This window comes from Phaethon aethereus (assembly GCF_964289735.1).
Source record: "Phaethon aethereus genome assembly, chromosome: 3".
NCBI classification, from domain to species: domain Eukaryota; kingdom Metazoa; phylum Chordata; class Aves; order Phaethontiformes; family Phaethontidae; genus Phaethon; species Phaethon aethereus.
This window is the reverse complement of record NC_138576.1, coordinates 117,830,920-117,844,132: the sequence shown is the minus strand read 5'-3', so window position 1 is coordinate 117,844,132 and position 13,213 is coordinate 117,830,920. Positions and strand designations below refer to the sequence as shown.

The 13,213-nt window shown below is 45.2% G+C and overlaps 1 protein-coding gene across 1 annotated transcript; it reads left to right on the top strand.

Moving 5' to 3' along the window:
- Positions 1-1,776: 1,776 nt before the first annotated feature.
- On the top strand, positions 1,777-12,532 carry THUMPD2 (THUMP domain 2 tRNA and snRNA guanosine methyltransferase; the record flags this gene model as incomplete). The annotated part of the gene is made up of 10 exons (XM_081998624.1): positions 1,777-1,872; positions 2,239-2,371; positions 4,162-4,577; positions 5,770-5,847; positions 7,321-7,373; positions 7,643-7,730; positions 8,334-8,405; positions 9,022-9,136; positions 10,909-11,026; positions 12,205-12,532. 10 exons carry the CDS (start codon positions 1,777-1,779, stop codon positions 12,530-12,532), a joined length of 1,497 nt encoding a protein of 498 aa, XP_081854750.1.
- Positions 12,533-13,213: the final 681 nt, after the last annotated feature.

The following is a 13,213-nucleotide window of genomic DNA, read 5'->3' as shown; positions in this document are numbered from 1 at the left end:
ACTCTGCATTTATGCCCAGCTCGGGTGGAGGCTCCTTGGAAATGCCAGATTTCTGCCAAGATGGCTATGTAGCCTGACTGCCCTGGCAGCTTGTTGCAAATGAGTAGTTTAGACTGCTTAAAGTATCAATGCCAAAGATGTTAGGAAGCAAATTATTTTAATATAAATTTGTAAAAAAACATGACAACAATTTGATGGCATGGTTCACTCTATTACTTACTCAATATGGAAGAAGTATACAAAGAGATACCAAATTACAGTTAGGTTGGAATGATTTATATGGAGTCAGGGAAATTGAGTCAGAATCAGATTGATGTGATTTATCACTTGTGATGAACGCTATTGAGGTAAATCACAAGTGATACAATTTTCTAAGTAAGCTTACTAACAACAGAAACATAATTAAAGACTTAACAAGGTTCTCAAATTCCACATGCAGATACAGAGCAATATAAAGAGAGATAAAGATCTATATGTATGGAAAGGTACCTGTTAAAAATTCCCCTTGAGTCCACTGAAATACGTCAAATGCTTTTGCATTTCTTGGTGGGCGAAGGTTGAGCCTCAAGGAGTCGGGGTTTCAGCCCAGGTCCTGTGCTGGTCTTTGGCAACAGTCCTCAGAACCTAGTGTGAACTTAAGAGTTCATGAGCTCTGAGAAGTGTCCCACTCAGAGAGTGGTCAAGCATTGGAACAGGCTGCCCAGGGAAGTGGTGGAGTCACCACCACTGGAAGTGTTCAAAAAACGCGTGGACGTGGCGCTTCAGAATATAATTTAGTGGGCATGGTGGTCTTTGGGTTGCAGGTTGGACTTGATGATCGTAAAGGTCTTTTCCAACCTTTAATGATTCTGTGAAGCAAGACAGTATTTTTAAGTCTGAATTTTCTGCTGAAGTCTCTTATCTCTGGCTGGTTCGGATCCTGCTACCTCTGGCTTTTGAGCGCATGCTGGAGACCAGCATGGTCTGAACCACAGATGGCTTTGCTCCAGCCAAGGGACCGCTACAGTGTTTTAATTAATCCAGAGAAGTGTGAGCTGTGGTAGGCAAGACGAAATTTCACTTTTCCTACTCTTGGAGCATTGCCCACCCAGAGAGTGATCTGTCCATGACTCATGAGACCTGTGTTACTCCACACTCTGGCTGTCCTCTGTAAATAAGTGGGAAGAGGGGAAGAGAACATTGCCCCACACGACGGAGTAGTTTGAAGAATAAAGGTTCCTGCACACCCTGCAGCAGAGACTCTCTCTGGGGGAGAGCTGCTGGCTCCCAGCTGCTCTCCTGGCACTTCCCCCGAGCCTTGGGTGCTGAATCAATCACGGGGGCGTGTGTGTGTGTATCTGCTGGTTTTCCTCCCAAATGGCGTGGATGCAGACACCACTTCTGCGCCACAGCAATGCTCCTCTCCCCATCAGCCCTGTCAGAAGCGCTGAAACAGGAGGAGCCAGAGCTGCGCTGCAGGAATTCATCTCCCTGCCTGCACTGATGGTCCCTCAGGGCGTCACCTCCCGTCACGGTGATAGATGCGTTTAGTGGTGAAGCGGTCCCGTGGGGGCAGATGAAGATTTGCCCCCGAGTGTAGAGGTAAACTCCGGACCAGGTGCTTTTAAGTGCCTTTCTCCGGTACGGACGGAGGCGGCAGAGGCTCCTGTCGCCCTGCCCCTCCGGCCCGCTCCCAGGGCGGGCTCACCGCGGGAGAGCCGCCCCCGAGGCGGGGCCTGCCGAGGAGGGCGGGTCCCGCCAGGCCCCTGGCCCGCGCTCAGGGCGGGCCAAGCCAAGATGGCGGCGGTAGGCAGGCGGTACTTCTGCACGGCGGGACGGGGACTGGAGCCCTTCCTCGCACGGGAGGTGCGGGTGCGGCTTGGCGCCACAGAGGTGAGAGGAGGGGAGGGAGGAGGGAGGAGGCGGCGGCGGCGCCCACCGGTCCGTCGGGGAACGCGGCCTCGTTCGCTTCGCGCGCCGGAGCCGGGCGGCCGCGCCCTGGGCTGTGCTGCCCTTTTCGTGGGGCCCCGTGGGTCTGGTCTTGGCCTGCGTCGAAGGGACCTCTAAAGACGGTCTGGTCCAGCCCCTGCCGTGGGCAGGGACATCTGCCACTCAGTCAAGCCGCGTCCTGTCGCCACCTGCGGTGAGCTGAGGTCTGCGCTGCCCTCCTCCCCGCGAAGGGGCGTGAGGGGCTGGGCTGCTGAAAGCGCTCACCCAAAACACCTTCCCGGTTTGGTTTGGCTTCTGTTTGTCCCCGAGGTGGATTACGTCTCAGGAAAGGTCTTCTTCAGCACAGAGGCGGAGCCGGGCGAGCTGCGGAAACTCAGGTCTGGAGAGCGACTGTTCTTGATGCTGAAGAAACACACCCCACTGGCAGTTTCTAGAAATAGAGGTATGGCACTGTTGTCCCAAATACGGGTTCTTCCACCCGGTGTGCAGAGAGCCGAAAAACGCACAGAGCCGAGATATTTGCTTTTATTCCAAATCTGCGCAGAGCTGGGTGCTAGGTGGTAGCCCCACAAAGCTGGCACGCCTCAGCGAACACACGGAAAAATATTTATACACTTCGAGCAACAGTTACTGGTATTTTTTAAAAGTTGGCTCCGTCACCCTTGTTCCCACTGGTTCTCACAAGCCTCGTCTCCACTTAAAGTCACAGCATCCTTCCTTCTTTCTAAGCATGCTCAGTGAGGAAGGGGCTTTTGTGAGGAGGGGGCTTTTCCCGCCCAGGGGCAGGTTTCTATTATGCCTATTCTATGTTAATTAGAAGTTAATTAGGATAGCTCACTCAAGGTTCAGTAGTTGTGTTTATCTTGTTCCTTCCCTCAAGGTGGCACCTTGTTAACTGCTCGCAGAGATTAAACAATACCCCCAGCTTAATTCCTTGCATGCCTTGAGCAGCACTGACACCTTCCCCCCTCCGGATTGTCCCCTCCGGTTTGCTCACAAGGCTGTGTTTGCAGAAACGAGAAGCCCCAGTTCGAGTCCTATTTATAAAAGTAATATTTGGTTTATTTTATTTATTTACTAACAGCTGTAGTTCTAATTGATAATAATCAATTCTGAGGTATCTTTCTCCCAGATCTGTTTTCAATGCTTTTTTTTTTGTTCTGAAAATCCTTTAAAATTGTTTGAAATAGATACTTGCCAGCTTGTGTTGTGCCGGCACTGTACATATATGTGTAACGCAGCCCTCCTCCACCCTCCATCCCCCCGAGGGGAAAAAAAAAAAAGCAACACCAGCAAAAGACAACACTCCATTCTGAAACTGAAGTCCAGTTCTGGACCCCTTGTATGCGTTTTAATGGTGAGTCATTTTCCTTTAAGTGAAATGGATACAGACATGTATCCTGTGTCACTTAACTGTTCAGTACACAGATTTCATGTAAATCTCAGCTACCTGGATCACATTCTTTGTCAGTGAAGGAATAAGAATTTCAAGTAAGATGGATTGATTTCTGCATGCTGATGGGATTTTATTTAGGAGATCACAGATGGCCTTCAGCTTTGATGATCAAATTTAACCCATGACTCTAAAATGTAAAATGAGAAATACCTTCCTCTTCCATGCCTCAACCAGCTTCAAGTTTTTTAAGTGAATTGGCCTCTATATTCCTCATGCCTCTCTTATAGCTACTACACTACCTATAGGTGTAAGTTTAGGGGTGTGTGAGAGACTTTGCAGTATTGAAGGCAGGTTGATGATTAGCAAGGAGAGATTTCCCTTCTAAAAGAATAAGCCTGTGGCATTTATTCTGAGGTCAGTGGAATTTATTCTGAGGTCAGTCACTGATTCATGTTCATGTCTGTCTTTCAATACTGGTAAGTGTCACAGATGTCTGAACCTGGACCAGGTGCTTTCTGGGGAGGATGGCATGGTAGGCTGGTCTTCCAACTGTCGGAATGACCCTCAGAAGTGGTCTGGTTTTCTGAAGTTGCTGAATTCTTGTGCAGAATTCAACCCTTGCACAATTTAATCTGGATTCTGTACAGTTTGTAATCAGGGTCTGGGTCTCTGCTGGTGGGGTATGTGGGTGTTGAGAGCTCAGTTGTGCCTGTGATTGCTGCTGTGGTTCCTGTAATGAAATCTGAACACAGTCTCTGATAGCAGTTGTTCTCAATCTATAGGAAAAGCAAATGCTGAGACTGAACTACTTAACCTGAAACTGCTTTTTCTTCTAGGGAAAATGCTGCACGAGATTAAAAACCTTGTCACTGAGGAACCAAAGCACTGGCTGGATGTTATTGCTATCTGGAGAAAACTTCATGTGTATGAGCGGGAAAAAGATGCTGTCTCTCAAGAAAACCCGTTGCCTCTCAAAAGGAAATCAGAAGAAGAGACAAATATTGCAACTAAAAGACAGAAAACGGAACAAGCGAGAGGGACTGTGTCTGAGGAATGTCAGGTGGAAGCCAGAGAGACATGTGTGGGAGCAGAGAGAAAGAGCAATCGGGACTGCTGGACTGAAAGCAAGACTTCCTTGGAAGACCCTTCCAGAAGCAGTGGAGAGAAGCCTATTGCAAATGAGCAGCTTAGCTTCAGTTTCAGAGTTTCTTGTCGTTGCAGTGGAGCAATTGCCAAAATACTTACTTCACAGGTATGCTAAAGTATCTCTGTTTTAAAAGGATTTAGCAAAGATGAAGGGGGATGTGTAGTTTCATTTGTCCTTTCAATTGTGTGTTATATGTTTTACATAACAAATAATAATAACAAACTGATCTAAGCTTTTTCTATATTTTTCTCAAAAAAGACCTTAACCTGCATTTACCTTAAACAAGTGGAAATGCAAGGGCTGTTTTTGATTTCTGGGCACTGTTAACCCTGAATATCTTTCAAATCAATGCCTTTTAGTGAGGATAAGTAAAGGTTAGAGGTTGAGGTAGCTGGGCTTGTGGAGTCTGAGGAATGATCTGATAGTAGTTTACAGCTACTTGAAGGGCCATTGCAAGGACAGTGGAGCCAGACTCTTCTCAATTGTGGCACTGTAGGAGAAGGGGCAAAAGCCAGAACTTGGCAGCTTTGGTGGGCTCTGCTTGGGTATAGGGGAGGACTTGTTCCCCAGGAGGGTGGTGCCACCCTGGGAAGTGTCCTGGGGCTTAGATCTTGCTCCCTGGGAGAGAGTAGTTGTGTAGAGACCTCCAGCGGCCCCTTCCATGCAGTCCTCTTCCCATCTGTAATATCTTGCTACTGTAAGGAATATTAAAAAAAAAAAAAAAAAGGCAAAACAACCCTGTATAGCTGCAATTTCTGTAGAGTTCTCTCACATGAAGATAACAGTAGTTTAACTAGATTTTTTTTCCTCCCCACTAAAACTAGTGCCTGGGGAAGGTGGGACATGTAAGCCTGCTAACATGAATGTTTGCTTATATTTGTGCCCTGCATTTTAACCCTCATACTCTGAAGGCAGAGCTTTCTAGATGCCATAAAAGCATTAAAATTCTGAGTTGCAGTTGTGCATTCACAGTTTTTCTTTTGGGTAGTCTGGCTTAGAGCCATTGGAAATATTTTGTGCATGATTCTAAAACAATGACAACTTTTGTCGTACCTTGGGCAGGATTTGAACTTCAGCCTCCCGCACTCCAGCTGAGTGATGGTCATTTTGTCTTGCAGTGTGTTTGCTCTGCCCCTCACTCGTTCACTGTGCCCTCTTGTACCTCTTCTGATCTTTGTACAAATTGTTCTCCTAGGGAAAGAGGCTCTTTCTTTTCCCAGGTACAGTCAAGGCTGTGATCTGCAGTTTTCTTAATTGTGTTCTTTTTGCTGCCTGTGACTGTTCTTTCCCCTTCCAGGAGATCGGAAGAGCCGTTGGCATAGCGCTCATGAAGCAGCATGGGTGGCGGGCTGATCTGCGGGACCCCGATCTAGAGGTAGTGCTGCTTGTTTGCCAGATGGCCTGTTGCTGCTTCCAGAATTTCCCCTGATATCTTTTGGTTTGTCCTCTTCTCCCTTTGCACTCGGGACCGTGGCCTCTCCCCTGCTTGTCTTTCTGCTGCTGAATTTAACTAGAAATCCCCTGCTAGCACTGAGCAAAGCTTTTCAGTGGCCTGTGCGTGCACACCTTCCAGAGCACTGAAGCTCCAGTCATAAATACGAGACTGGCCAGCATAGGCCTGTAGGTCAGGGGAAGGATCCATACAGGAGATGTCTCAGGGTCTGGCACGCGCTTACAAACTGCCGGACTCTGACTCTGTGGAAAACAGAGATCACCTGAGCCATTGGGCAGCTAGTTTAGCCTCTGTAGGGGAAGAGAGCGAGCAGCAAGGTCGTGTTCTTGAGGAACTTGACTTGAGAATGCCAATTATGGAAGAGCCTCCTCCTAGACCCTGTCCTTGACAAGCAGCTCGCTTAAGACACCTTCTATGGTGCAAGCTGTCTGGAGACCTTGGAAAGGACTCATTGCTGTTGACAAGTTGTTTCTCTGTCCCTGTGCTTGGCATATGGAGGCTGCTCTTGGCACTGATGCTGGGAGATCTGAGGCCTTCTGTAAAAAGCTCCAAGTTCATCTACTGTCTCTGGTTTTCCCAGGCTGTGCATCAAATATGGCTGCTTTGAGCCTCAAGTGGGGCTCTTGTTCTTGAATGGTTTCAGAGAAAAAATCTGGACAAGTGCTGAGGTCTGGGATTTTTCAAAAGCATTGTGTTTCTCTTTGGGCTTCCTGGGGAGGGATTGCAGTCATGCAAGACCTGTTGGGCAGCTCAGTCTCCTTTTCGGATGCTCTCTGTGGGACAGGAGGACAATTTCTTTGGGCTGCCTATATTTTTATAAGGATTGCCCACATTTGCCTTCCATCTAAAATGCCCCTTTGTGGCACTTCAAAAAAGGAAAAAAAAAAAATCAAGGCTAGATGCATTGTCTTTAGTGAAACTATTAATGCTTTTTACTATATTCTCTTACAAGCAAGTTTGGCCTAGTAAATCAGTGACTGTTGTTACCTACACTGGATTCAGTGGGATTTTTTTTTTTTAAAGTGTGTGTCAATAACCGAGTGCCTATAGTATGCAGTCAATAATCTCCTGCTTAGAGTAAATGGTTTTATAATTAAAAATATCCATTCGATGTTACAAAAATTGGTTCCCTTAAAGATTCAAATGCTTGCTGATGGATTCCTGGCTGACAGAATTACCCTCCCAAATTGCTTAAATATTAAATCCTATTTGAAGTGGCATTCAGATTACCTAGTGTGATTTCTTCCAATTAATCATAATTGCCTAAAGCGTGTATTTTTGTTCTTAAAAACTAGCATCAGAAGTTCGTAGAAACATCTTCTGTGTCTGGTTTAAGTTAATTAAAGCTATTGTGTCAGCTTGAGAGTCTCTAATGTAATTTTTTTCCTCTTTCAGATCTTTGTACATCTTAATGACATTTACTCTGTGGTGGGGATTCCTCTTTTCAGGTAGGCATTCTCATAAGATTTGTCTTGGCAGTATCAGAACAGGCATAATTTCTAAGTAGTCTTACTGTGCCCTGTGAGTATTTGTCTTCTGGTTTAATATTCATTGGACTGTCACATTAGCCTTGTGGTCTGTTCAGAGCTTATCTGAGCACGTAGGCCAGACTTTGCAGTGGGTTATGGATAAAAGCTTTTTTTCATGGGCTTTTCTGGGTAGTTGTACCATTAGCTTACATTGATTTGTTGTTGTTATTTTGTTTTTCTGTCTTCAGGCTTCCATTGGCAAACAGAGAGTATATCAAAACAGCAGGACTGCGGTCAACAGTTGCGTGGGCCATGGCATCTCTGGCTGAAATCAGTGTGAGTGTTCGTGGCAAAGATGTAGAGCCCTGAATGAAGGGGATTGCTGCTTGTTAGGGCTGGAGCTGGCAGCTTTGAAGAAGTGTGGTGATTTTAATGCCTCATGCTGTAATGCATGTGGACAGGGTTTGCCTTATCTGTGATCAGAATGTGCTGTCACCTGGTGTTCAACCAGATATCTACTGTAATCCCAGGTCCCTCTCAAGAGGTGCTATTCCTTGTACAGATGTATGTCTAAATGGCAAGATTTTTTCATTGTCTAGGCTTCAAACCTTGTTTGGGGTTGTTCTCCCAAGGGAAAACAGAAGCAAGTGTAATGTTTGCCACAGATGAATTTGGTACCAATATCTGTCTGCAGTCCACTCATAATTTTTTTTCCCTTAAATGTCACCTCAAGGCTAGATGCATTGTCTTTAGTGAAACTCTTAATGCTTTTTACCATATTCTCTTGCAAGCAAGTTTGGCCTGGTAAACCAGTGACTGTTGTTACCTACACTGGCTTCAGTGGGAGTTTGTAGGTGATCTGTACATCACTAAGTAAGCTTTGTCGTAGGGAGAGGAGTCTGTCTTGCCTGGGATACAGTAACCCCTTTATTTTTGTAGGCAGGTGCCTTTGTGCTGGATCCCATGTGTGGGCTAGGAACGATACTGCTGGAAGCTGCCAAAGAGTGGCCTGTGAGTATCACAGTGGCAACAGGCAGGACCTCTGTAAGGCAGCTTGTAGTTGCAGCAAGAAAAATCTGTACCACAGTTATACCAAAGTCTGTTACTGGAAGGCTGGAACCAAACTGATCTTTCTAGGCAGTTGTTAGAAGTGTTTTAGTACAAACATTCCTCCACAGGAATGTGAAACCAAGTCCTAGATGCTTGTGCAGGCAGGTGCTAGCAGCCCTGTATTTATACTGCAGAGTTTGTGTGAGGCAACCATGGACTTTTAAAACTGCCTGGGCTTATCCTGGGAAAGGAGGTGTCAATGTGACAGTACAGTCAGTAGTCAGTATTAGAGGCAGCATGGCTGTCTGTAGCTAGCTGGGGTCTTGCTTTTAGAACATAGTCTCAGTATTTCTGTAAGTTACAGGTGTCATGAGCAGACCAGAACCTGAAATGAGTGAAGATAGCACATCCTTCCCCCATTCCTCTGGGTCTGTATTTGCTCTGTGTAATGGTAGTAGATCTCCCAGCAAGGGGTTCGTCTTGGAAGAGGTGTGCAACAAGGCAGTTCTGAGAAGGGTTTATAAAATAAATACACCTGTTTGTCAACTAAATGTCTTTTCTCTTCCTCTCTGAACAGGAAGCCTGTTACTGGGGTGCTGATATAAGCGATTCACAGTTAGAGAGTGCAGATGTGAATATTAGGACTGCAGGCTTGATGGATAAGATTGAGTTACTTAAAGCTTCTGTGAAAGGTATGTCTGTAGACTTCCCAAGGGAGACATGTTTGAAGTTTTTTTGTGGTTCTGGGGTTATACAGGTAGTGTAGGCTCTCTTGAGGTGATGTGTAGTAGAGCTAACTCTCAACAAATAGCTGAGTAGTGACTCTGTAGTGCTAGTGAATGGATAATTATTTATTCTCCCCTCCCCACCCCCAAACTTAGGCAAGAATAAACTCAGCAGAGGACAATGAAAATAAAAATTGTCAGACATGGGCAGTGGTTGTCTGTTGTAATGGTAACTTAATGAATACCACAAAGAGTACATACTAGGTGAGAGTTCTTTGTCTCTTATGGGAACACAAGGAGAAATCTGGATAAAATGTTGCTTGTGTAATAGGGGGGACTCATTAAGCTTAGTGTTGAATTGTTGATGTGTTGCAGTAGGCATATTTTAAATGACGATTCCTTTCTCCTGAAAGAGGAAATTTGTTTGCTCTCAGTTCATGAGCTAGTCTGGGGAGAAGATAATAATTCTATGACCTTCTTCTGGACCTCAAAGCCTGAGTCTATAGTTCTATAAGAAATCCATGACGGACAAAAGCTGGGTGTTTTGCCCTGTGCATGGGTGATCAAGTATGCATATTTTTTTTTTTACCTTGCAATGTCTATTTCTTACCAGAATGGTAACAAATATTATTTCTTTTTTATAAGAATATATATAGCATTATTTCTTACTTGATAGCTGTGATTGGGCTTGGCTTCTATGATAATGGAAGGTACTTTGATGTCAGGCTTTTCTAATACTGAATAAGTAATTGGTGTCTTAGTCACTGGTCAGAAGCTGTTATTTCTGCAGGTCCTTGAGAAGGACTGTAGGTAACTTGTCCTTCCATTTGTAGATAAAATTGTTATACAATTGTTGTGCTGCAAGTGTTGATCCAAGAGTGGTCCAAGAAACCTCTCCAGCCACTTCTGGAAGGGCTGGCATAGAATTGCAGCAGGGTTTAGGTGAGAAGGGACCACTGGAGGTCTTTAGTCCTGTCATCTGCTGGGAGTAGGGCTAACCCCAAACCTGCGTCAGGTTGCTGAGCGCCTTTTCCTATTGAGTTTTGAGCTCTCCTGAGGTACAGAGAGCCCATAGTCTCGTCCTTTCACATGCTGGCTACGCTCTGGCCAGCACAGCATGGTATGTGGCTGGCCTTCATCACCACAAGGGTGTAGTGCTGCCTCATGGAACTGACTATGCCCAGCATGCAGAAACTCTGGAGAGATACTTCAAAGACAGTAGGTCTGACAGAATCCTAGTGATTCTGGCTGTTCAGTCCAGTTCAGTCTGAACTGGATTCCTGGGGAGAGAAAAGGAGGATGGAGAGGAATTTAACATATGGTCCTTGCCATTCATATGTGTGTATCTGAACATCTGTGCTAAGTAATGTGCTTGCAAGCTTAGCTCTCCTTTTGCATTTTGATTGTAGAGATGTATGGTGCGTTGAGAAGCAGCAGTTAGTTTGGAACCATGCAGTGTCCTGTTAGGAGTCTTACACTCATACCACCTGTAACAAACATATCACCAGTATCAGGGAATCTGCAAGCTAAACCACACTCTCATGTATTTGTCTCTTCCCAGTCTGCATTGGGTTGGTGGCTTTATAGTGCTGTTTCTGAAGATAAGTACAGAAGGAGCTAGGAATCTGGGTGCATAACCCACAAAAGAGCTGGCAGACAGTTTTGTAAGGTGAAATGGTGGCATAGTTGCTGTTCATTTTTCACATAGTCAGATGTAAAGACCTGCCTTTATTCTGCAGCATTGCCGTTGCCGTCAGAAAGCTTTGACGCTGTGATTTCGGATATTCCGTTTGGGAAGAAGTTCAAGATCAGAAAAGACATAGAGCTCCTTCCAGATATTCTCCAGGAAATGGAGAGGTACATGTGGTCTTTGCTGTGCTTGGAGTTTGGTGTAAATGTCATGATGGTTTGCAATCCTAGGTGTTCGGTCAGCTTCAGGTTTGGTTTATTCCAAACTCTCCAGTTTTGTAGTCTGATCCTGTGCAGGCTGTGAAAGTCTGAGTCTTTTACTCATCCCTTAAAGGCTGTTGTGGCTTGTCTTGCAAGCTGTGGACGTGCTGATGGCAGTGCAAAGTCACAAGGAATGAATTTGTTGTCTGAGCCACACTCAGAAATATTCTTTACAAGGCAGAAAGGAGAAAGAGGAGAGGATGACTTTGACAAACTTTGCCAGGCAAATAAAGCAATACTCCTTTCTCTGTTGAGGTCTGCTTGTAGAAAATTATAGGCTTTCTTTTTGGGTTCAGAACCAAGCTTTTACCAGCCTGCCTTGGCGGGAAGGATCTCAGACCAGAAAATGGTGGTATGCATTTTCCTTTCTGTTAGTGTGTACTGGAACAACCAGCTAGCCTCCTTTCATCTCTCACCCTGTCCCCACCACTAAGACTTTTCAATCCGCTTGCTGTGAACAGAGCCAGGATAGTCTTTTTTTCCCCTCCCCCACTCTTTCAAAGCCAAGTGTAATGTTTGCTCATGTACTAAGAAAAATGGATTGCAAACAATAGTTACTTTTCTTTTGTTTCCTGGTTCGAAAACCATTAAGGATCAGTGGAACACAGAAAGGACAGGCTTTTTAAAGTTTCCGAAGGGAAAAGCCAGCTTCAGAATTGCCTTACCAACTTGAGAAGCTCTTGCTGCCCTGGGAAGCTGTTTCTTTGCAGACTGGTGGAGGCTCGTGTGACCCAAAAACAGGGTTAGAAGGTGATGCTGCCCTCAATCCTTGGAAGAATCCTAAGAGGGGGAAAAAAACTGAGTCCATCTTCCCTGCTAACCCAATGGAAAGAACTGCCAAGGTCGGAAATGTGTGGATGGCAGGATAAGGCCCAGTTCTCACATTTGGGAAGAGTTACGAAGATAGGGCATTTAAATTCCATTTGGAGATGTAGCTTACTGAGTTGAGCCATGACCTTTAATGTGCTTAGGTGTTTTATCAAGTGCCACTGGCATCTGAAGTGTCAGCAGTATTGAGTTCTGCACAGACAAATGAATGCCAGGCAAGCTGAACACCTAACCTTTATTTTTCCTGCAATTGCCAGAGTACTTCGTGTTGGAGGCACTATTGTATTGCTGCTGAGCCAAGATTTCCATAAGCGCATGGATGGCATTACCAAGTGCGCTGAAAATGACTCTCCTAATGCCATTTCTGATGGTGCAAGTGAAACCGCTACTGCAAAAGCCCTGAATGTTGATGGGAATTCTTCCTCCTTGGTGAATGGTGTTGCAGAATCCTCCCTCAGCAGCAGACAGACACCTTTTGGGTTGCTGGTGCCAGGTGGCGTCTATGGGGTTAGTCTTGGAAAGACAGATGCTTTCATATACAAATATAGGAAGATCTCTACTGCTGGGAATCGGAAGCTTTCTTAGACTGTGCCTAAGTGAACTTGAATCCCGATACACTTGAAAAGCAGCATGGCAGTGGTCCAGTGGAACCCTGTCGATCTGAATGAACCCTGTGCCATATGTTAGCTCACTTCACTTTCTTTGGATGCCCTAAGGCACTGATTTTCTCTCGTCCTTTTTTAGGAGAGGTGAAAGATGCCTACTAGTGTTTCAGATGTTTTTACTGTAAAATATTGTAATGAGACAAAGTCCTCAAATCCTTGTTCAGGCAAAGCCTCTCAGTATGGGGATGAGTTTCTTTGGGAGAGAAAGCCTTTGTTTGCAGAACTGAAAAAAAAAATGTGGTAATATTAAATGTAAATGGGTTTTCACCTTCAGCAGTATGTTTTAGGAAGCACATCCTGTCTGAAGAAGTCTCCAGCTCTTTTTGAGGGCTGGATGTATGCTTTCCCATGTGCCTTGCAGTCTTGTATTTTATTTTAAAGCTTGCTATTGAGATCTTTTGGAGTGGAAAATAAACTATTTTCTGTATTAATTCTTTGCAGTGTTGGCATGTGTCTAACGGGTATGCTTTAGCTTTTTTGGGTGAAGAGACTTATGTCTATCGAAAGTCATGCTTTTTCTCACTTGGTGATGTTACTCCAACGGCACAATGTGGAAGACGGAAACACTTGCCAAGTGGATGAACAATTAGAAGTGACTTCT